The 23,280-nt window shown below is 42.1% G+C and overlaps 2 protein-coding genes across 2 annotated transcripts; both read left to right on the top strand.

Annotated features, from left to right (window-relative positions):
* The first annotated feature begins 3,634 nt into the window (after positions 1 to 3,634).
* Positions 3,635 to 15,543, top strand: LOC139749319 (uncharacterized). The gene is made up of 8 exons (XM_071663044.1): positions 3,635 to 3,695; positions 7,361 to 7,624; positions 7,716 to 7,873; positions 12,185 to 12,223; positions 13,115 to 13,380; positions 14,754 to 14,913; positions 15,137 to 15,319; positions 15,487 to 15,543. Exons 1-8 carry the CDS (start codon positions 3,635 to 3,637, stop codon positions 15,541 to 15,543), a joined length of 1,188 nt encoding a protein of 395 aa, XP_071519145.1.
* A 257-nt stretch (positions 15,544 to 15,800) lies between these two features.
* On the top strand, positions 15,801 to 20,881 carry LOC139749343 (uncharacterized). The gene is made up of 6 exons (XM_071663063.1): positions 15,801 to 15,948; positions 16,412 to 16,559; positions 16,997 to 17,120; positions 18,061 to 18,151; positions 18,797 to 18,917; positions 20,727 to 20,881. The coding sequence occupies exons 1-6, from the start codon at positions 15,808 to 15,810 to the stop codon at positions 20,879 to 20,881; spliced, it is 780 nt and encodes a 259-aa protein (XP_071519164.1). The 5' UTR covers positions 15,801 to 15,807.
* The last annotated feature ends 2,399 nt before the right edge of the window (positions 20,882 to 23,280 follow it).

The following is a 23,280-nucleotide window of genomic DNA, read 5'->3' on the forward strand; positions in this document are numbered from 1 at the left end:
ATAGTACAACAATACATGATACTGCTTCTCTTACGATTACTGCGAATGTTACATGGTACAGAAGGGGATCATTATTTGCTTCATGCATGGTACTCGATAGAGAGGTATTTCTCTGTTACTGGGTCGGATATTAGATAGTTATTCACCACCCATATCATTATGGCCGGTACAGATGGCATACAGTACATGAAATCCATTGGTATGATCTGTATGTATATGTATTGAGAAGTAGCAGGAGCGGTAGACAGTGTCCATGGTACAATGGTACGAACCGCACATATTTCGTAAAATAAAAGTAGCATGGACTGTGTTGATAATACAGTGGTACAGTAGTGCATAGAGGTGGGAGAGGGGGTTAAGTGAAACCAAGTGGCTGGTTGGTACAGTGGTATGAATGTTGTGGTAGGAGCGGAATGGATGGTACAGTGACACAGTGGTAGGACCGAAATGGATGGTACATTGGTACAGTGGTAGGAGCGGAATATATGGTACAGTGCTCTGAGTAACATTAGTCCGAGTAACATAAATGGTACAACATAATTATCTTTTAAATGGTACGGATGGTACAGTTGCAGTGGTACGACTGGCAGAATGGTACGGAGGTAGAGTGGTATGGGAGACAAGAATGATATAATGGTGAAATGCTATGAATAACATTGATGATAAAATGGCAGTTAAAGGAGTGAAATATATGGTACAGCCATAAGGTGCTACGAGGATGGTGTGCGAGCGGTACGCATGCAACAAAGGCACAGGGTATGTATGGTACATGGCACAGGCATTATCTGTTTGCCTTTTCCTCGAGGCAATTTTTAGATATGACCTTTCCAACTAGGTCCACACCAGCAGGATCATCACTAGGGGTGCTAGAGCTGCTTGTGTCAGCTACATTGTGACCATATCTGGGAATTCTGCCCTGCAAGGAGTGAACGTGTCTTCAGTGATGCATCGAACAATATCTGAAACTGTTTCCTGCTGTTAGACTGGATCTTAACTATATCACAAGAACACAAAGGCAAATTAACGGTCGCCTGCGTCCATCTAGGATCCAACTGTAAGCTAGATTCATTACAGAAATATCTTTGGAATGATTTCTACGGGATACACTGCGATGTGGTTCTGAAAATAAGATGTAATATTAATATTTTGTGAACACAGCAACTAAGACATCAGTAGGTAGACCTCCTGATTATTAGACCAATTTTTTTTAGTCACAATTTCATCACACAAACTCAAATTTACAGTTTTTCAAAGTTAGGTACACACATCTTCATAGATTCATCTCTGCATGTATGATTCAGGAAAGTTTGAGTATTGTCTGCAATAATTCCCTCCTCTCTCACCTCCTCTCTCTCCTCCTCCTCCTCCTCCTCCTCCTCCTCCTCCCCGACGTCACCTTTGTGCTCCCGGACTAAGTACACTTGACAAATACTTCGCTTCAGGTCCACGACTGACATTATTCGCGCCTCCTTAGTCACGTGTAAAATATGCAGGTGTATCTTTTTAAGTCATTAGTTTGCTTTAGTATTCTCACCACATTAATCCCGGTTACTCTCATGCTCTCCACTGTCCACAGACAGCCTCGAAAGCTCTGTTGTTGTTTGTCTTACTTTGTATTCTATTTGTATATGGATGGTACAAGGTTAGTATGTCTGAGTGATGTGGATGGTACAAGGTTAGTATGTCTGAGTGATGTGGATGGTACAAGGTTAGTATGTCTGAGTGATGTGGATGGTACAAGGTTAGTATGTCTGAGTGATGTGGATGGTACAAGGTTAGTATGTCTGAGTGATGTGGATGGTACAAGGTTAGTATGTCTGAGTGATGTGGATGGTACAAGGTTAGTATGTCTGAGTGATGTGAATGGTACAAGGTTAGTATGTCTGATTGATGTGAATGGTACAAGGTTAGTATGTCTGATTGATGTGAATGGTACAAGGTTAGTATGACTGAGTGATGTGAATGGTACAAGGTTAGACTGTCTGAGTGATGTGAATGGTACAAGGTTAGTATGACTGAGTGATGTGAATGGTACAAGGTTAGACTGTCTGAGTGATGTGAATGGTACAAGATTAGTATGTCTGAGTGATGTGAATGGTACAAGGTTAGTATGACTGAGTGATGTGAATGGTACAAGGTTAGACTGTCTGAGTGATGTGAATGGTACAAGTACGTAGTGTTATGAACAGTATTGTATGGTACAAAGACTCGGTGGCATGGACAGTAGTCGTCCCTCCTAGCCAAAGTCATGGTTCAGGGGCGGACGTGAGTGTGGCGGGTGATGGAGGCAACATAATGCATCACCGTCAGGGTAAAAGTGGAGACGAGGAATTGGTTCTGTGATTGTTTGAGGAGTTTTTATTTTTGGGTTTGTGAGGATTGCAGAGAGAGAGAGAGAGAGAGAGAGAGAGAGAGAGAGAGAGAGAGAGAGAGAGAGAGAGAGAGAGACAGACAGACAGACAGAGAATAAGTGAGCGAGTGCGATCCACATTTCACAAGTCATTAAATCATGTCACATTTATGTACAACCTGCCAATAAGTATACAACGATCAGTCAGTGTGACTTTACATCTTTTTATTTCTTGTCAGGTTCCGGGTCAAGACGAAACGTTCTCCTCGATGTCAGGCTTTCGATGAAGTATAGAGAAGGAAGAAAGAGAAAGAGGAAAGAAAACTGGTAAAATCACCCAAGACTTTTTTTTTTAAGAACGAGTCCACGACGTTTTTCCAAAGGCTCATGGAGCTCAGTGATGCGATACTTCCAATAACAGGAAAATGTGGAATCCTTTCGAGTGATATGCTCTTTGAGAAAATCTCTCTCTCTCTCTCTCTCTCTCTCTCTCTCTCTCTCTCTCTCTCTCTCTCTCTCTCTCTCTCTCTCTCTCTCTCTCTCTCTCTCTCTCTCTCTCTCTTAAACTACTTCGTATACTCTTGCCAGACGTTGCAGATGAAACCTCACTGCGTTCGAATGCAGTAAACCACAGCATTTCAGTTCGCTCTATCCCTCACTCCTTATGCATGTTCAGACCCCTGACATTCAAAGCATCTTCCACGCCATCCTCCCACCTCCGCCTTGCTGTCCTCAGATCTCATATTCCCGCCATATCCGACACGTATACCCTCTTAGTTCCTTGATCTGAGAGACACTATTCATGTCTTTCTCATTTACTCCGTCGGTTTCATTAATCCTCCTCCAACTTCTTATCCATATTACCTGTTGGTGGACACGAACAGTTACTTCTGCAGATGAATCTTTCACTGTGCCTACGAGCACTTATTAGTACAGAACATTATCTGTGCATACAAGTACCTATTAATGCGAGAAAGTACCTGCATCTGCATATGAGCAACTGTTTAGGCAGAACTCCTGTTAATGCAGAGGAGACTATGTGTGCTCACTCTCCCCTATGTGTGCATATGAGCACTGGGGCCTCATCTCGTAACCTATTGAGCTTTTAACACTGTTTCTTCGATTAGCTTTTGTCTCTCATCTACGACCCTAGCTTGTCCCTCATCTACCACCCTAGCTTGCTTCTTAGTCACTTATTGTCTCCACTAGTTGAGCTGTTCGTCATTCCTTGAAGCCGTGATCAGTATCTCCATTATTGCAATTGATAATGACAGTTGCACAGATATGATTGATAATGATCGTAATGATAATAGTCATGATAATGATGATGATATTGAGAGTGCAGGTAAGTCCAGGACTGCTGACGTCTCCCTGTCACTCATCTGTCTCACTCCAGGTACAGTCTTTATAAAAGTGGAGATTGGGGGAACTGGTTCTCTGATTGTCTTAACAGTTTTGTTTTTGGTCGAACGGAGGGAGAGAGAGAGAGAGGGGGGGGGGGGGAGAGAGAGAGAGGCCGGGTGCGACCCACATTCTTCACGACACAAAAATCATGGTAATGCGATATCTGTATGTAATACACCAATAAATATACAGAGTCAATTAGCGTAGCTGTGTGTGTGTGTGTGTGTGTGTGTGTGTGTGTACAATTTCTTATTTGTACAGTAAGGGGGAGAAGAGCTGTACAATCGTAGGGCCTCATCTTTAGAATGTGCACTACTTTCATAAGACATTTTAGACTTTTGTATACCGTTAACATTCATGAGTTTATCACTACGCTTATTGCATCCCATAACTCTAATGATATAAAAGTACCATACATCTTTTCTAACCAGTTTCTTGCCTAGCGTCTTCTTAAGACTTGCTGTGGTTCTGCATTTGCATCGCTCAAAGAACTGTTCACTGTCAGCATTAAGCTGGCTTAGAAAATTGGTTTTAATCAAGTTTCCTCTTCCTCTTCTCTTTTCCATGATAGGCAAACTTATGGCTTCTAACCATTCACCTTATCCGAACTGTATTATTTTAGGTACCATCTTTGCTTCTCTTCTTTTGACCATATATAATTGTCCTTTTTTTGTTTGTTTGTTTTAAATGCATAGAGACCACACTTGAGAAGCATATTCTTATTTAGCTTATGTTTTTAATAGCTTGTCAGTAAATAGCTAGTCTCTCCTTCAGTTATCCTGACGTGAGGTTGTGGCGATAAATATTACGGTTCCCCATTGTTAACTTCTGTCCATTTCCAGAAGGCTCCTCTGACGTGCGTTTTCTGTCCAGCGAGCGAGTCTACAGTGTTGAGAACACTCGGCTACCTCCATCACCCCTTATGCCTGCGTGAAGATCTATTTTCCTTACTAACCTCCTGCGTGTTACAGTGTTACACAGCTTCCTACAGCCCAGGTACACACACTCCGCCCATCTGTCTCTTTATTATTGTATACAAATCACAGAGATTTGTTAAGCCTGACCTTCCTTGAATGTTCTCACTCTGGTAGCCTGTTCTTTACAGGTCATCGCCCATTTGCTCTCTGGTTATCTTCTCCCGTAATTTACAAACTACGCTCGCCATTTTATCTGGTTTGTTATTCATGGCAATACCTCGATCTTTCTGATATTTTCAAGGTAAGCATAAAATTTGCTCTCTTCCTTGGCACTACACACTCTCTTGCTGCGATTTGGTGATCAGTTCTTCAGATGACCTTTGTTAGGTATTCCTGCACTTGGTTTTTATTACATATGGAGAAGTTACAACAGGGTTATGTGGCTTACGTGGGTCACGACCCTTCAGTAGTCTGCTTATGTCATATCCAGTATCATCAAAACTTTTCAGTTCCTCTTCACTACTCAAACCCGTTGGCAGTAATGTTCATCACTTTAATACACTTCTGGAATTGACATTTAGCTCTTCGCATAATTTCTCATGTTCTGCAGCTCTGCCTTCTGAATCCCGTAACCTAATGCTTAAATTTTGCATTTTATGATGATCCTTCTGCCTCAGATTCAAGTCATATAATGCCATAGTACACTGTTGTTGATATTACAAGTATATTACCTTTATGCTGACTCATTAGGTATTTTAGATTATAACTTGTATGTTCAACTTAATGTTATAATGATTTTGTTGCCACATTTGTATAATACAATTAACTTCATTAATGATAAACTTTGTGCACTTTTGCAGCTCATTGGCGATGGACTAAATGAAATCCGAAATATTGGTGGTACAAATGAAGTTCAAAAAACGAAAGATGTTTGAGAGTTTGGATTGCATGGAATTTAATATACCTGATACTTCTCGGTTTCTCAGTATATATATATATATATATATATATATATATATATATATATATATATATATATATATATATATATATGTATGACTCGCAAAGTTAGCCTCGAACCAAATCGTGTGTAGACTGTGCCACACGTATATATACCAGGGTTCAGATGTCGGTGCCACACTGTGTCGCTCCGTTCCTCCAGAGTAAGTTCCTCCGCTCTCGTCTCGGGATCATCATCTGAGTATACTGTGTGTCTGTGAATAAGTAGATTGAGTCTTTCTTTGAATTTGTTGTGTTTCTGTGAGTAGACTGTTTCTGTATATGACTTTGTTGTGTATGTAATTTGTTTCCATATTCAGCCACACACAAACACACTTGTCTCACGACCCTCAAAATTCACACCACATCTCTCGTCACTCAGGAAGAATCAGTTTCCCTGTCAAGACTCCGAGGGAGAGACGACCCTCTACCATGAACTTCATAAGTTCCTTGATGGTACTTCTGATGACAGGTGAGGCTCTTACTGACATCTGGTGAGGCTCCCATTTACATGTGACGACAGGTAAGGCTCCCACTAACGTCTGACAACAGGTGAGGTTCCTAGTAACATGTGACGACAGATGAGGCTTTTAGGAATATCTGACGACATATGAAGCTTCCACTATCTTCTGACGACAGGTGAAGATCCCACTAACGTCTGATGACAAGTGAGGCTCCCACTAACGTCTGACCACAGATGAGAATCCTACAAACATCTAACAAGTGAAGCTCCCATTAACATCTGACGACAGATGAGGCTTCCCTTAACATCTCACGACAAATGAAGCACCCGCTAACATGTGACGACAGGTGAGGCTTCCATTAACATCTGAAGACCGGTGAGGCTCCCACTAACGTCTGACTACAGGTGAGGCTCCCATTCATATCTGACGACAAGTGGGGTTCCCTCGAGTATATGATGACAGACAAGGCTCCACAATGTGGCTCCAAAGTATAGTTGTGGCAGATGAGGCTACCATGATACACCTGCAGTCTTACGTCTGTCTGGTCTTCCAGTTGAACATTTCTTGCAGAATTTTCAAAGCACATTTCACTGAATGGAAGAAGGTGAATGCTGGCCTCTTCATTTACACAGGAACCTCACCCTGAGCTTTAGAAAGTCATATAAATGATAATTCTGTTTAGCAGTTATGAAGTTACGGTGGAGGCATTTGTGATATGCGATTTGGACTGTCTTTATCCTAAAGATGACCTTGGTTATTAGTTACACAAGCATTGCCAAGGAAGGTTTCTTACGTGTCTTCCTCTTGGCTTCCCAGCAAACGACTTGTGTTTTATTTCCTCTCAGTTTTGCGTTGGTTTGTTTTAACTTTATTCATTTTTACCTGGGATGACTCGAGCTCCGAAGCAACACTTATAAGCGTACCATTCAAGATCTTATATGTGATGAATCGTTCATTATAGGATTTCCACATAAGTACAAATCCTCATCACTAGGCTGGGCTCCTGGTCGTATTTATGAAGTGTATGACGTAAACAGACTCAAGGCACCGTACTGCCGTTGCATCACAAAGGTGTTATGATTATTACCTTTATGGACATCAAAGTCTACCGGTTTAGCAACCACTGTTTCAAGTTGTTTGGTGCTCCTTGTGGATGATTTGTGTTTGACAACGATATTATCATCATCACCGGGAAGATTGCAGAGTGTGTTCCATCGGTGTCTAAGTGCATTATACAGAGGAGTTGATAAATCAGGAATGTTCATTTCTTACCTCCTGTACCTATAGCTTATTCTCCTGGGTTTCAGAGCTGCTGCCGGCTGCTTCCTCGGGAACCAAGCTGTTGAAGACGCTGAAATACACCTCGTCGGTGAGTAGCCAAGGGAGATGTGGGGGTCATGGCCTTGATCCTGTCCTGGTAGCGGCCACAATACATTTGGTTGGTACAGCACCAGCCACACACTTCATCGTGACCTTCCAGAACGAGACAGGTCAGTATCACATATATAACTTTAGAATTTGATTTAGCAATATTTCAAAACGTCAAATGCAGAGCCTCAGGCTGTCTTGCTATTCCCGCAGACGAATGTCTGGTGTCGGCGCTGTCGGCGGCTGGCGTGGCCATCCAGCTGGTTAGGGCGAGCCACCTGTGGGAGACGCTGCACCTGGCCTCCTACACTCACCCGTTCCAGTGCCTCCTGGTGGGGGATGTCCCGTGGATCACCACCACCATTAGCCAGGTAAGACCCTCCTCCAACCCTGCCACCTGCTGTCTCGCATCACCTTCCTTAACACCCCGAGCCTCCTGCACCCATTACCTCCCGTGAATGAAAAGAATAAAACCGCACAAGGAAATAGCGGAGAAACAGAGAGAATAGTCTGTGAGTTTTTGGGTACATAGAAAGCTTATCTTCCTCTTTCTTGAGAAACTCGGCTGCATTTCCGTCAACAGCCGCTATAAAACACTTCCTCTTACACGAGGATTTCACTTCCTGGTTTCATTTGACCAAACCATTCGCTATGACACTCTCTCTCTCTCTCTCTCTCTCTCTCTCTCTCTCTCTCTATATATATATATATATATATATATATATATATATATATATATATATATATATATATATAAATATATTTACCTCCCTTTACCCCCACATCACAAACGTACATGGATCACCCTGTCATCTCACACATTCTTCTCTCCCTCAGAACACTCACTTCATCCTTTTTCACGTCTTGTTCGCTTGTTATCACTTTCTTATTTGCTGCCTGACTTTCACCACTTCTTTCCCAAACATAGCATTTCCACTTCTGAAACCACTATAGACTTACACATTCGCCTTCAGGAAATGAAAAGGCATTTCACCTGTTAACCCTTTCAATATATTCACGTCAAACATCCATTCCTCTGCACGCCGGTCAATCTTTTATGGTGTCTGGCTGTCTCTCAATTTGTATGTAACTACTCCTAGGTCACTAGTTCAATCTCAACCGAATTTTGTGGGATGACAGCTTGTAGCAAGGAACGGGTTAAGTGGGAAGGGATTGTACTACATTTCTATCTCCGAAAGTCATTGTCTTGCCAGAAATCAACATCTAAGAGGATTGAAGAAAGAAAATTTAAAAAAAAGGACCACAGGAACTGCTGCGGGTCAAGCTGAAGACTGGGTAAGGATTGTTAGATGACCACAAGAGACAGCTGATGACACCAGTGCCAGACAAGAAAGAAATCGTGGCAGAATGACCAGCAGCAGAATCCCTTAGGCTCATCACACACACACACACACACACACACACACACACACACACACACACACACACACACACACACATACATATATATATATATATATATATATATATATATATATATATATATATATATATATATATATATATATATATATATATATATATATATTCCTGAGCTCACGGGGAAAATGAAACACGATAAGTTCCCAATTGCACTTTCGTGTAATAATCACATTATCAAGGGAGACACAAGAGATAAGTATAACAGCCAGTTGATATACATCGAAGAGACGAAGCTAGGACGCCATTTGGTAAGCATGTATATATATTTGGTAAACATATATATATATATATATATATATATATATATATATATATATATATATATATATATATATATATATATTTATAATATATATATATATATATATATATATATATATATATATATATTTATAATATATATATATATATATATATATATATATATATATATATATATATATATATATATATATATATATATATATATATATATATATATATATATATATATATATATATATATAGAGAGAGAGAGAGAGAGAGAGAGAGAGAGAGAGAGAGAGAGAGAGAGAGAGAGAGAGAGAGAGTCATAGCGAATGGTTTGGTCAAAAGAAAGCAGGAAGTGAATGGCGTCCTAGCTACGTCTCTTCGTTGAATATCAACTGACTGTTATATTTCTCTCTTGTGTCTCCCCTGATGATGTGATTATTACACGAAAGTGCACTTGGGAATTCATCGTGTTTCATTTTCCCCGTGGACTCAGAAATATACTTGATCACGCGCAAAATTGTGATACTTTCATATATATATATATATATATATATATATATATATATATATATATATATATATATATATATATATATATAGGGAAAATGATTTGGTAAACAGAGAAGAGGTAGTAAAAGCTTTGCGGAAGATGAAAGCCGGCAAGGCAGCAGGTTTGGATGGTATTGCAGTGGAATTTATTAAAAAAGGGGGTGACTGTATTGTTGACTGGTTGGTAAGGTTATTTAATGTATGTATAACTCATGGTGAGGTGCCTGAGGATTGGCGGAATGCGTGCATAGTGCCATTGTACAAAGGCAAAGGGGATAAGAGTGAGTGCTCAAATTACAGAGGTATAAGTTTGTTGAGTATTCCTGGTAAATTATATGGGAGGGTATTGATTGAGAGGGTGAAGGCATGTACAGAGCATCAGATTGGGGAAGAACAGTGCGGTTTCAGAAGTGGTAGAGGATGTGTGGATCAGGTGTTTGCTTTGAAGAATGTATGTGAGAAATACTTAGAAAAGCAAATGGATTTGTATGTAGCATTTATGGATCTGGAGAAGGCATATGATAGAGTTGATAGAGATGCTCTGTGGAAGGTATTAAGAATATATGGTGTGGGAGGCAAGTTGTTAGAAGCAGTGAAAAGTTTTTATCGAGGATGTAAGGCATGTGTACGTGTAGGAAGAGAGGAAAGTGATTGGTTCTCAGTGAATGTAGGTTTGCGGCAGGGGTGTGTGTTGTCTCCATGGTTGTTTAATTTGTTTATGGATGGGGTTGTAAGGGAGGTAAATGCAAGAGTCCTGGAAAGAGGGGCAAGTATGAAGTCTGTTGGGGATGAGAGAGCTTGGGAAGTGAGTCAGTTGTTGTTCGCTGATGATACAGCGCTGGTGGCTGATTCATGTGAGAAACTGCAGAAGCTGGTGACTGAGTTTGGTAAAGTGTGTGGAAGAAGAAAGTTGAGAGTAAATGTGAATAAGAGCAAGGTTATTAGGTACAGTAGGGGTGAGGGTCAAGTCAATTGGGAGGTGAGTTTGAATGGAGAAAAACTGGAGGAAGTGAAGTGTTTTAGATATCTGGGAGTGGATCTGTCAGCGGATGGAACCATGGAAGCGGAAGTGGATCATAGGGTGGGGGAGGGGGCGAAAATTTTGGGAGCCTTGAAAAATGTGTGGAAGTCGAGAACATTATCTCGGAAAGCAAAAATGGGTATGTTTGAGGGAATAGTGGTTCCAACAATGTTGTATGGTTGCGAGGCGTGGGCTATGGATAGAGATGTGCGCAGGAGGATGGATGTGCTGGAAATGAGATGTTTGAGGACAATGTGTGGTGTGAGGTGGTTTGATCGAGTAAGTAACGTAAGGGTAAGAGAGATGTGTGGAAATAAAAAGAGCGTGGTTGAGAGAGCAGAAGAGGGTGTTTTGAAATGGTTTGGGCACATGGAGAGAATGAGTGAGGAGAGATTGACCAAGAGGATATATGTGTCGGAGGTGGAGGGAACGAGGAGAAGAGGGAGACCAAATTGGAGGTGGAAAGATGGAGTGAAAAAGATTTTGTGTGATCGGGGCCTGAACATGCAGGAGGGTGAAAGGAGGGCAAGAAATAGAGTGAATTGGAGTCATGTGGTATACAGGGGTTGACGTGCTGTCAGTGGATTGAAGCAAGGCATGTGAAACGTCTGGGGTAAACCATGGAAAGCTGTGTAGGTATGTATATTTGCGTGTGTGGACTTGTATATGTACATGTGTATGGGGGGGGGGCCATTTCTTTCGTCTGTTTCCTTGCGCTACCTCGCAAACGCGGGAGACAGCGACAAAGTATAAAAAAAAAAAAAAAAAAAAAAAAATATATATATATATATATATATATATATATATATATATATATATATATATATATATATATATATATATATATATATATATATATATATATATATATATATATATACTTTATTAGGTCTTTGTGCTTCTTTAGGTGCGGTGACCAAACTTGAGAAGTGTAATCTTATTTTGGCCTTATGTAGGATATAGACAGCTTACTGAACATTTCTTTATCCATGTACTTGAAAGCTACTGTGACATTTGCCAGAGGACAGTTGGTCTCCTTAGTGCTTCTCTTCATATAGGATTCTGGCGACAGGTTAGGGACGATGTCTACTCCCAAGTCCTCACATTCAGAATCCTGAAGCTTATCTCCTGCGTAGGTGGCACCTTATTGAGGCCTTCTTCCACTTTATTCCGTCCACATTACATTTCTTCGGATTGAACTTCATCAACCACGTGTCAAACCAGCTTTACAGTCGGTTTAAGTCTTTTTGTATGATGATGCAATCCTTTTCGCCTTTTACTCCCTCATGAACTTTGCGTCACCTACAACTATATTCCGGTAGGAGTCCATACTTTCAGGCAGGTATGTGTGTGTGTGTGTGTGTGTGTGTGTGTGTTTTATTCACTTATATTCTTAACAAATATTCCTATTTTTCAGGTGGAAAATTTGTACCTCTCTGCAGAAATAAATGCTTTGGTAAGTAAACATTTGGATAGTTTTTCCTCATAATTTGCTAACAACTATTCAGTACAAGGGATTCCGTGGTGTGGCGTTTAGCTTCTCTGATCACAGTTTAAACGTGGACCCGCCCGGGTCCGAATCCTGGGGCGGGGCAATCGGCCCACAGCCAACCCAGCTGTTCATGCTCCCCTCGGGTCCAGTCGACAAATGGGTCCTGGCCTAGGCTTGGATGTGTGCATGCTTACACATAAGAGTAAAGACATGGTACATATACACAAGGTTAAGAGACGGGGCAACACAAGTGTAGAATGCTCTTCCCGTAACACACACACACACACACACATACACACATAGAGAATCACATACTGGTTCCTTCCGTATAAGAAGGTAAATAAAGGCATTTTTGCAGGAAATGATGACGTGTATTCGTCCTCTGTCTGTACATATCTTTGTATAGGTAACTTCTTTATATCTTAGGATGTGATACAAAATTCCTGCAACTGCTTACAAAATAAAACTTTTACGAGGCTTTAAGATTTATATGGAATTCAAACTATTCACTTACCAGTCTTCTTTGCCTTTTCATCACAAGTGAACAACACATCATTTCTTCACAGGTGAACAACAAGTCACTTCATCACAGTTGAAAATCAGATCACTTCAGCACTTGTAAACAAAGTCCAAACTTTCCAATGTATATAAAAAAAGCTCTTCCACATCCTCAACACTGGGACACAGAGTCACCCATTCTCCCCAGGTCACCCATTCTTAGCAGATCACCCAGATTCACCGAGACGGCCAATCTTAATAGGCAGATCATCAAGGTACTAGCTCAACCAATGTCACCAGATCACTGGCTTAAACAGAACTACCTCCTTCCAATGCCCGTCATGGCTTCGTCCACAGAAGACCTACTGGTTCTGGGTTCTGAGGAACCTCGACTTCGACGCCAGCCCAGCAGTCGGTGCCGATGTCCATCTCTCAGAGGCCTCCCGCTTTCCCAAACCCGTCCACAACCACAGTTCTGTTCCCGAGTCTTTGCCACTTGCATTACCGTTCATGAGGGCGATGGCTGAGGTTGAGGGTGTGCTGTTTGAGGGTTTGCAGGGCATTCTGATCTCCCCAAGTCGACGAGGGCTTGCCCCTACAGTGCCCTCTGAGGCAGTGGACCAGTAAGCTTTTTGAGTGGTTGATTTTAGGCAAGTCTGTGAGTCCATTATTGACTTACTGTTTTCCTTTGGGGTTTCTTAGAGTTGTAGACATACTGTCGTAATCCGCAGGGTATTTCTGTGTGCTCTAGTATGCCTGACTTCAAGATATATTGGTTCAATTTAGGGCTTCATAAGTTTGCTCATTACTTTTGTGGTTTAACTCTGACATTTCAAATATTAAGTTTTTTAGATATCAGTTAACTGTAAAGAACAAGAGATTCTAGGAATATGTGGTTTCGAGAAGTTATTTGAGTTATGTATGTTAATGATGGCATTACAAGTTCACAAAAATGTACGCTCAATCAGTAAGCTGCAAAATCTACAAAAAAAATTAATAAATCAGTTTTTTAGATGCTTTAGATTTAAGAACTTAGTAGCCGGACCAGCGACCACTAAAAGTAGTTAAGGATATGGTATAAAAAGAGTGCCTTTACTGATTTACCTAAGGTTACATTCGCCTGATTCATATGCTGAAATATATCTTTCATTAATATCTTGCTTGGAAACAATCAATCGACATGTGTACCCATTTTACTATATAACAAGTCATCAGGTTATCCATATTAATATGAAGACAGACTGGCTTGAATTTTTCCAATATGGAGTCTGGGTTGTTTACATATGTAACATTCGAAAACTTTTGGTCACGCAGGGTTAATGATACATCAACAGGAACCTTAACAATGTTTGATAGAAAATACGATGTAATACTGGAGATATTGTCTGTGACGTCATACATCATAGATCATATGTTTTGTTTGCATTTCATTGAGTGAAGGAGGTGAAGCATGACCTGGGAGGCTGCTCCTCCTGATGGTACACGAAGGAAATTTCTGCAAATGGTGGTTGAGGCTTGGAGACGGAAGTTTCATATTCTTGGACAACGTGTTGTTCTTGTATGTAAGCGATGGTAGTCACTCTGGGAGCTCAAGGTGTTTTTCTAGGTAGGTGAAGTGAGAGAGAGAGAGAGAGAGAGAGAGAGAGAGAGAGAGAGAGAGAGAGAGAGAGAAGTAATCCTTTAAGTGAACGGTCGTAAGATATTCCAACAGGCATAGACTAGCACAAGATGTGGTGGTAAAAGGTAAGAGTGAGTGCAAATGGCACCTAAAGGTGTTGTTTCAGGTGGTTGAATCCAAAAGGCGTTGTTACAGGCGGGTGACCACAGATGTTGCTGCAGGTGGGAGAGGCCACAAAGTGTTGGTACAGGTGGGTGACCACAGGTGTTGGTAGAAGTATGTGATGCCACAAGCTGTAGGTACAAGTGTGTGAGGCCGCCATATATTTCGACAGGAGGGTGAGGTTGGGTCTGTAGGTAATGCTCATGTCTCCTGCAGGAGGGTGCTGGTGGCTGGTGTGGACGCCCCGGGGGACGGGTCTTGGCGCCTGAAGCTGGTCGCAGCCTGGACCACGAGCGGCTTCCAGGTCCTCCGCCCACTGTGGCCTAAACCGGCCTTCAACCTACAAGGAAGAACTCTGAGGATCAACTGTCTCAAGGTAATTGCTCATGAAGACGATGTGTATATATATCACTACCCATCCTCATTTACTTTTTCGTAAGGCCAACGAACTGTTTTATTGGTTAACTTAAATCTCATCCATACTAATCTTTCTTAACTAATCCTAACCTAATCAGAATGGTAGAGTTCCGATATCGTAACGTTAACCACCTTACAATTTTTGATAAGGAAAGATTACCACGCTGTTTTGGTTTCGTCAGAAGCCAACGGTATTCCTGTTTAACGACGGGGACCACCTGGCTCAGAGCAGAGGCTACGCCGCAGACATGATGCATGAGATCCAGAAGCGCCTCAACTTCACCGACGTCCTCGTCCCTAACACAGGTTTCGGGGCTTACAGGAACGGCTCCTGGAATGGTATGGTCGGGGACCTGCTACGTCAGGTGAGTCTCACCATCCAGAGTGTCACAGACTCATCACTTTGTTCCCTCTACGCTTCTCGTGTATCCTCTGGGTCTCTGCCGTACCTCAAACGTAACAACAATAATCATGATATTACGATTTCTAGATCATTATCTTCTTTATATGTATGTAAATATTTGCTTTTCAGTCACATTATTCAGTTAGTTTATCGTCCCATCCACCTTTTGTTAACAGCAGTACTTAACGGTGTGCCTCACAAGTGAAGTTTGCGTGAATGTGTGTGTGGCGTTATCAAGAATGAGTTGGAAGAATGGGTGTTTAGTGCTTTAGCATTATGTTGGAGGGGTTGGGGGGAGAGAGAGAGAGAGAGAGAGAGAGAGAGAGAGAGAGAGAGAGAGAGAGAGAGAGAGAGAGAGAACTGTGAGTAGGGACTGCAGAAGCGTGAGTCGAGGGTATCACTAACCTTACCCTCACCTGAGTGTGTTTGCAGAAGGCGGACGTCAGCCCGATGGACTTCACACCCATATGGCAGCGGTCTCTGGTTATCGACTTTGGCCTCATCTACAGCACAGACAACGTCATCATCATCTCCAAGGCCCCGGGTATCTTCATCAAGCCCCTTCTTCTTTTGGAGATCTTCACTCCTTTTGTAAGTTATTTAACTTCATAAGTACGACGGTACGACCTTTACGTGTGATGGTGTAACCTTTGACCTCTTGACCCTTATGTCATTATTCCCAACAGATCGGGTATGGCTTGGTAAGGGCTCGTTGTGGTCGCCAGAGTATGTAAACAAATAATAACTCGTATTTCCTAAGTTCCAGCCTGCTGGCAGCAGTTATGGGTGGCTGATTTGTTGGCAGCAGGTGTGGGTGAAGAAGTAATGCTGGATGTGTGGTGAATCACCTCTCCAGCAGGTGTGGTTGTGGGACTGGTGGATGTAGTCATCAGCTCTCCCTGGTTGTTATGGTTGTCGTGTTGGTATTGGTGATCGTCTTGGTCAAGTCTTCACCATGACCCAGCACACCAGGTGCTGGATTAGGTCTTGAACTTGTGTTGGGTGACCGCTTGGTAATGCTGGTCATGATGAAGCCACCATCTCCTTCCGGCAGGTGTGGGCGTGTCTGTTGGTGATTGCGGTGGTGGCAGGGATGGTGATGGGTGGTCTGATGTGGGCGAGGGCGGCTCTGATGGGCGGAGAGCAGAGGAGAGGCACCCTGGCCTACTGCACCGCCGCCCTCAAGATCATCGTCTTCCAGAGTACGTCACTTCCAGTGTATGTCTTTGTATTCCCAACAGTGCATAACCGTACTAATGTGACCTCATACGCGCTTAACCAACCGAATATGTGACCTCCAGCTTGCCTGACCTCCCAAGTGTAACGAGAACCCACAAACTGTAGCAGCTAGAATGCGACTTTGGATTAGTTTGTATTTCTGACTGTCAGCTGACAGAGTACAGTGGGCCTCAGTTTGTTTACACTTACAAGTTTCATCTAAATGTCACCTTGTACTGCAGTTGTTTATCATTATCTTTCCTAGTCACGTAGTTCAAGACTTATTTCATACTTTTCAAACGATCTTAAAATGGCAGTATAAAAAGACAGATGTATATCGTAATTAAATGACCATGACAAAAGCAAAGTTAAGAGCTTAGAATCATTGGATTACTGAGGACATACATCCAGTTTTATACAGGCAGTGTTGTGTGGCCCAGATGGTTTGGGAGTCGCCTGGTGAGTGGCACGGTAATGTTCCTGGCTGTGGTGGTGGGCTCCATTTACAGCGGCTCCATCACCGCCTTCCTCGCTATACCCTCCAGGTGGGTCCTGCAGACGATGGCGTGCTGGTGTTACTGGTACATTTTACCTCAGTAGTATCACCATCACTGTCTTCCTCTCACGTTGGTAGCCTCCCTCTGTTGTATCTCACTCTATCCCTCATTTGGGTAGTACTGGGTCTTTCTTATCAGTGACTCACACACTGCCTTCTTCGTCATACCTTGTCTGCTATATCCTGCATGTGGCGTTGTAGGGTGAAGGAGGGTCCCAAGTGGATGATATTTTCACATTTCACTTATGGCCACAGCATCTCTAACTCTAGTGGATGACTAAGTAAGCTTTTGAGTCGGGTCGTTAGTGGCACATGTGAAGCCGTGGTCATTCAAACGCTCTTACAGTGTGAGTCAGCAAAGGGCGAGTACATCATCCTGGAGCGTCAGAAATGAAGAAAATATTCTTCCCATCATGTTCTCCCCTTGGGTTGGCCATGGGAAAACTGTATAGGAAAAGATGATTCCTGCCAGATCTGGCCTGTTGTGGCCTCTTGACCAGCTCCACCCCTTAGCACCACACACTGTGCACCCTGCAGTGACACCAACAGCTTCATCATCCTCGACGTTGCCTCTCGCAACGAAGTCATCACCAGCAACAGTACCACCAACATTACCACTGGTAACACCACCAACAGTAGCACCCCGGTCCTCACAAGCGAGGCTTCTTTCCTCAGTCTGCCATCGTCTTCATCTTTGTCCCTGGTCCCGGTTCAGTCCCCTGTGTCCTACCTTTCAGATTATGATCCTTGTTAGTCTATATATAGTCATATCTTACATAGTTTGTGCCCTGTGAATTGTCTTTTACGTGACCGTCACAACCATGCCTCTTGTCATAGCGACATATTCACAGCACGGAACACACCACCAGTGTGTATATCCAACATCACCATCCAACTACATCATAACACCACTTCGTCTCACGCCACAGGTCGGAGCCCATCAACTCCCTGGAGGAGCTGCTGAAGAGGCAAGTCGTCCCCGCCATCAGGAGACTCAGCAGCCCTTACAGCTTCTTCCTGGTAGGTGGTGTGCCCGGGCTGTGCTATGATGGTACTGCTATGAGAGCGGGGACTGGCTCCCCATTCCTGCCGCCAACGAATGGTATGTCTGAAATGCATCTTGTTAGGGATCCAATTGGATGGAGCTAGTTAAAGCCTCCTGAAGTTCCAGAATTGTTGCAGTTTCCAGAACTTCCAGCTTCCAGCTTTCTTGGAATAGTTTATGTGTTACAGTTTATCTAACAACTTCTTAATATGTTTGGAACAGTTTTCTTATATCTACCGTACATCTTTGTTACATGTATGGTACAGCTTTCTTATATGTATGGTACAGTTTATATGTATGGTACAGCATTTTTATGTCTCGGGCAGGTTAGTTAAGTAATTCAGTTAGTTCTGTTTTTAGGAAAACTCTGATTTTCTCTTTTAGGAGACAACTTCGTAGCAATATCTACAGAACACAACCGATTGATTTTTTCGGGATGATCATGACAGATGATAGGAGAATGATGGCATCTATCGTTGGATTTTTTCTTCCTTAATAAAGATTTTGTCAGTTCTCAAGACTGAAACATAACACAGATGAGTAGCGTCGATTATCAGAACTGATGCATTTCAAACTCGAATGTTAGAAAAATATTATAAAATTATTTTCTTTCCTCACAGACAGAAAATTCAGGGGTGTTGGGGGAGAGGGTGCGACAGATCATGGTTGTCTTCAGTGGAACTGAGGTCTCCAGCTGGACCTTTCTCCAGCAAGTCGCCCGTGGCACCTACGGTTTCATAGGTGAGGCTTCATACAGGTCTTCCTGCATCGTCATACAGGCCTTCCTGCGCCATACAGGCTCTCCCTACACGCGTCTCCCTGCACCATAGAGACACTCCTGCATCAAACAGATCCTCCTGCACTACCACCTTCTCAATCGCCACTCTCCCATACATTGTACCAAGTACTCTCAACAGACTTATGCCTCTGTAAACTGAACGTTCAGTATTGTCCTTGCTTTTATACAGTAACTTTCTACAGGTATTCCGCCAATCCTCATTCACCTAACCATGAATCATATGTACAATGAAAATCCTAATTAACCAATCGATAGCACAATGACCACTTTTTCTTAAGAACTTCTTTCTTAAAAGAACATAGTCTTATCCACTCCAGCCGCTTTGCCACACACTATATCTTATCTAATGCTTTCACCAAGTGTTCTCTCTTTACCAAACCGCTTGCAATGACTGTCTCACCTCCCATAATCTCCACGTCCAAAATACCTTACAGTTGCAATCCTGTCTTCGACGTCACTGTGCACCACCTCCCAAAATACAGTGTCGTAAATAGAAGACCTTCTAGTCAGTCAGATAAGGTGCCCTAAAGTTGGGCCATAAAGAATAATCTTATTTATCAACATTAGTCGTACACATCCACTTTGTTATCTGTATAGAATAGGAGTTTAGGTTGCTGTTTCTGTCCTCCTGCAGATAACATCGTCATAGGCTCGTCAGGTTTCCCATGTTATCCCATGTACTATTACTGTCCTCCAGCGGATAATCTCGTCATAAATCATTAGGTATTCTGTTATCTGCCCTTCACACGTTCTCCCATGAACCATTATTATCCTTCAGCAGATAACCTGGTCTCAGACCGTCAGATCTTCTCTTATCTGTCTTTCCCATGTACTCCCATGTACTACAACTTTCCTCCAGCAGATAACCACATCATAGACCATATGGTTGTTCAGCTACTCTTCTTAAACTATCTTGTCTTGGTAATTCTCTCATAATGATGTGGTTGATAAGATAGATTCAGTGACATTACAGGTAACATAATCATGATTAAGCGACCCGAATTGTCACAGAATCTGTCTTAATTGCTAATATCGATAACTTTAAAGCACATCCAATTATCAACCAAATCCTTATGAAAGAATTAGACAAGATAACATAAAAGTAGTTGAACACATATCTCGCCACCTAGACCAACCACCCCAGCATAAACCCCCTTAACCACAATACACCCCTACTTCCCCTTGAACGTGCAGAACGGTCTCTGCTCTGGCATAGCGGATACAAGGTGCACAAGAACGTGTGCTTGTGTTGGGAGACCAAATTGGAGAAGGATGAAGTGAAAAAGATTTTGAGCGACCGGGGCCTGAACATACAGGAGGATGAAAGGCGTGCAAGGAATAGAGTGAATTGGAATGATGTGGTATACCGGGGTCGACGTAGTGTCATTGGATTGAACCAGGGTCATGTGAAGCGTCTGGGGTAAACCATGGAAAGTTTTGTGGGGCCTGGATATGGAAAGGGAGCTGTGGTTTCAGTGCATTACACATGACAGCTAGAGACTGAGTGTGAACGAATGTGGCCTTTTTTGTCTTTTCCTAGCGCTACCTCGCGCGCATGCGGGGGGAGGGGGTTGTCATTTCATGTTGCCATTCTTTCGTCTGTTTCCTTGCGCTGCCTCGCTAACGCGGGAGACAGCGACAAAGTATAATAATATGATAATAATGTATATGCTAATTACTTTCTTATTCTAATCTTTGATATTAAGGTAAGGTATTCTTGATTGTTAATTTTCTTTATTTCCCTGTGACAGATACTGCCAGCTCGGCCATCGGCCGGTCTGGCCAGTACGAGCGGATGGGCAAGCCTTGCCTCTTCCACGTCGGCCGCAGCCCCGTCAGGATGGACCTGGACGCCTTCGCCTACCCCAAAAACAGCCCCATAAAGTACCAGTTCGATGAAATGTAAGCAGCTCCACTCTGGTTGTCCGTTTTAAAAGTTTTCTTGTGGAGTAGACTATGAGGCATTCATGTTGAAGCTAAGGTGATTGACGAAAAAGTTAAATTTTCCGTCTTTTCTTTATTTATTATTCTTTTCTTTAAATGTAACTGACAGGGTATGAACAAAAACATGCCCGAGTCTTGGGCATCTCAAATGCAAAGAAAAATGAAGAGCAAATGAAGGAAATATAGAGGAATGTAATTATAGCTCAGGTGTTTCTAAAGTGACTCTTAGAAGTGGAGAGGTTGCGGAACGAGGAGGAGAATTTCACAGCGTCGCTGTTCGAGAAAAAAAAAAAGATAAATGGATGTATTGTACCTTGCAATCCTCGTATGGTAGTTCTCCACTCAGAAACTTTGAGAAGCGGCAGCCACTCTCATGTCGTGGATCCAGGCCATAGTGGATAAGACGCAGACGGATTGCGAGAGCAGTGACCGAAATGATACCCTGTAGAACATGGCAGCAACATCATGAGGGACGGAAATTGATGGATGACAGCGAATGTTTTCTTAATCCACTCTGGTTTAGAGCGAGTTGTAAAATGAGGCCACCCTAGGTATGCGAGCAGTGCTCCATACTGTGGCGAATCAAACTCCTTTATCTATAGAGGAGTTGCTCACAAGGAAAATAATTGCGACACCTTTTTAACACTAGCTTTTGAAAAGCAGATTTTTGTGATATTCATTATTCTCGTCAGTGGCAGACGTGAGCCAGTTCTCTGTTTGGGCAGACGTGAGCCAATTTCTCTAGTGCCATAGTAAGGTTGTCGAGCATATATAAGTCATTTCTGTCCAGGAAAAGAGATTAGCTGCCTAACCATTTCTTCGTTCGATCAGTCTTCAGACTTCTTAGCCAGAGGGAGACTCGTTCTCTTCATAGGAATAATCGCTCTTTCGTTTAATGCGAGGGAGGCTTATCCTTCGCTCTGTAGCTAGACTTAAAGATTCAAAGAACAACCAGTCAGTCATCCCCAGCACTACGGCTGAACTCCAAACAGTGAGAGCCATTTTACAGAGTGGATTCCTTCATCACAATGGAGTGTCGGAAGCATCACTAACACCAGCGGCAGATGGTAGCATGATGAGTCAGATGGGTCACTAATGTTGAGTTAGGTGTATCCTGACGTATGACTAACGACAGTATAATCATATATCCAAATGACTCGGTAACCTCAGGAAGATGATCAAGAAGTGTTTAGATGCCCCAGTGACCTCAGCGTAAGTAAGAATGTTTAGATATAAAGGGATTCACACAGCAACAAACCACTGGGTCCCCATCGAGGCCGTTTGTGAAAGTGGAAGGTGTCAGAGACTCCAAGATTAGTGTAGTAAAAGTTGGATAGCATTCAGATAATTTACAGGGAAAACCTGCAAACTGTTAATGTTACTATAGAGGCGCAAATAATGTAAGTCGTGGACTTGCAGTGAAATATTCGTCAAGTCTGTTCTTAAACGTATTTATGGACTACTTTCGACCACTGTAATGGCAAATCAATCCATGCTAACAAATCTATTGAAAAAATAGTCCTTCGCCTCATTTGTGGTAGATCGTTTGCTCACAATTCTGTATTCATTACTGCGAATTGAATCAGATGAATCTATCCTTGAATAGCTTGTTAGATTGAGTATGAAAGCCTTTGAATTTTAGAATACTTGTATTACATCTCCTCAAAGCCTTCTCTCGTCTAAGCTAAATTGATGATATATGTTGTTTATTTGCCTTTCATAGGATTTATTTCTCAGTCCAGGATTCATCTTGATAGGTAGTTGCTGTTTTCTGTCAATCCTGTCTGTGTCTCTTTTCAAGTAGGGTGACCAGAACAAGATACTGTAGATTTATTTCCCAACTTAATGTCAATGATATCTTACAGTGCAGCTTATATATATATATATATATATATATATATATATATATATATATATATATATATATATATATATATATATATATATGTGAAAGAGACCGACCCCAAGACAGATCCCTGTGGCACACCACTTGTTACGTCTAACCATTCTGAGGCTTAACCATTAATCACTGTTCTTTGTTTACGATAAGTCAACCCATTTCCTATCCACCGAAGTACAACCTCGTCTATATCATGTGACTTTTACCAGTAAGCCTTGATCGCGAACTCTAGTGAATGATTTTTGAAAAATCTAAAAAGAGGACATCATCTGTTTTACTTTCATCATACATGTTGATTATATGACAAAAGAAGCCAAGGAGAATTGTTAGACTTGAACGATTTCATCGAAAACCATGCTAAATTGTGTAAAGTTTTGTCTCGAATGATGGTTTCATTAAGTTTTCCAACTACAGATGATGAGCTGATAGGATGGTAATTTTCGGGCAGTGACTTTTGTCGA

The sequence above is a fragment of the Panulirus ornatus genome, chromosome 7 (assembly GCF_036320965.1).
Source record: "Panulirus ornatus isolate Po-2019 chromosome 7, ASM3632096v1, whole genome shotgun sequence".
NCBI lineage: Eukaryota > Metazoa > Arthropoda > Malacostraca > Decapoda > Palinuridae > Panulirus > Panulirus ornatus.

Bases quoted from the DNA above. Each gene is read 5' to 3' on its own strand.
- LOC139749319 (XM_071663044.1), top strand. From the start codon at position 3,635: ATGATTGATAATGATCGTAATGATAATAGTCATGATAATGATGATGAT. The intron at 3,696-7,360 runs GTAAGTCCAGGA...TCGGTGTCTAAG, and splicing joins TGATGATATTGAGAGTGCAG to TGCATTATACAGAGGAGTTG. The intron at 15,320-15,486 runs GTGAGTCTCACC...TTTGCTTTTCAG, and splicing joins TCGGGGACCTGCTACGTCAG to TCACATTATTCAGTTAGTTT.
- LOC139749343 (XM_071663063.1), top strand. From the start codon at position 15,808: ATGGACTTCACACCCATATGGCAGCGGTCTCTGGTTATCGACTTTGGC. The intron at 15,949-16,411 runs GTAAGTTATTTA...TCCTTCCGGCAG, and splicing joins TGGAGATCTTCACTCCTTTT to GTGTGGGCGTGTCTGTTGGT. The intron at 17,121-18,060 runs GTGGGTCCTGCA...CTCACGCCACAG, and splicing joins TTCCTCGCTATACCCTCCAG to GTCGGAGCCCATCAACTCCC.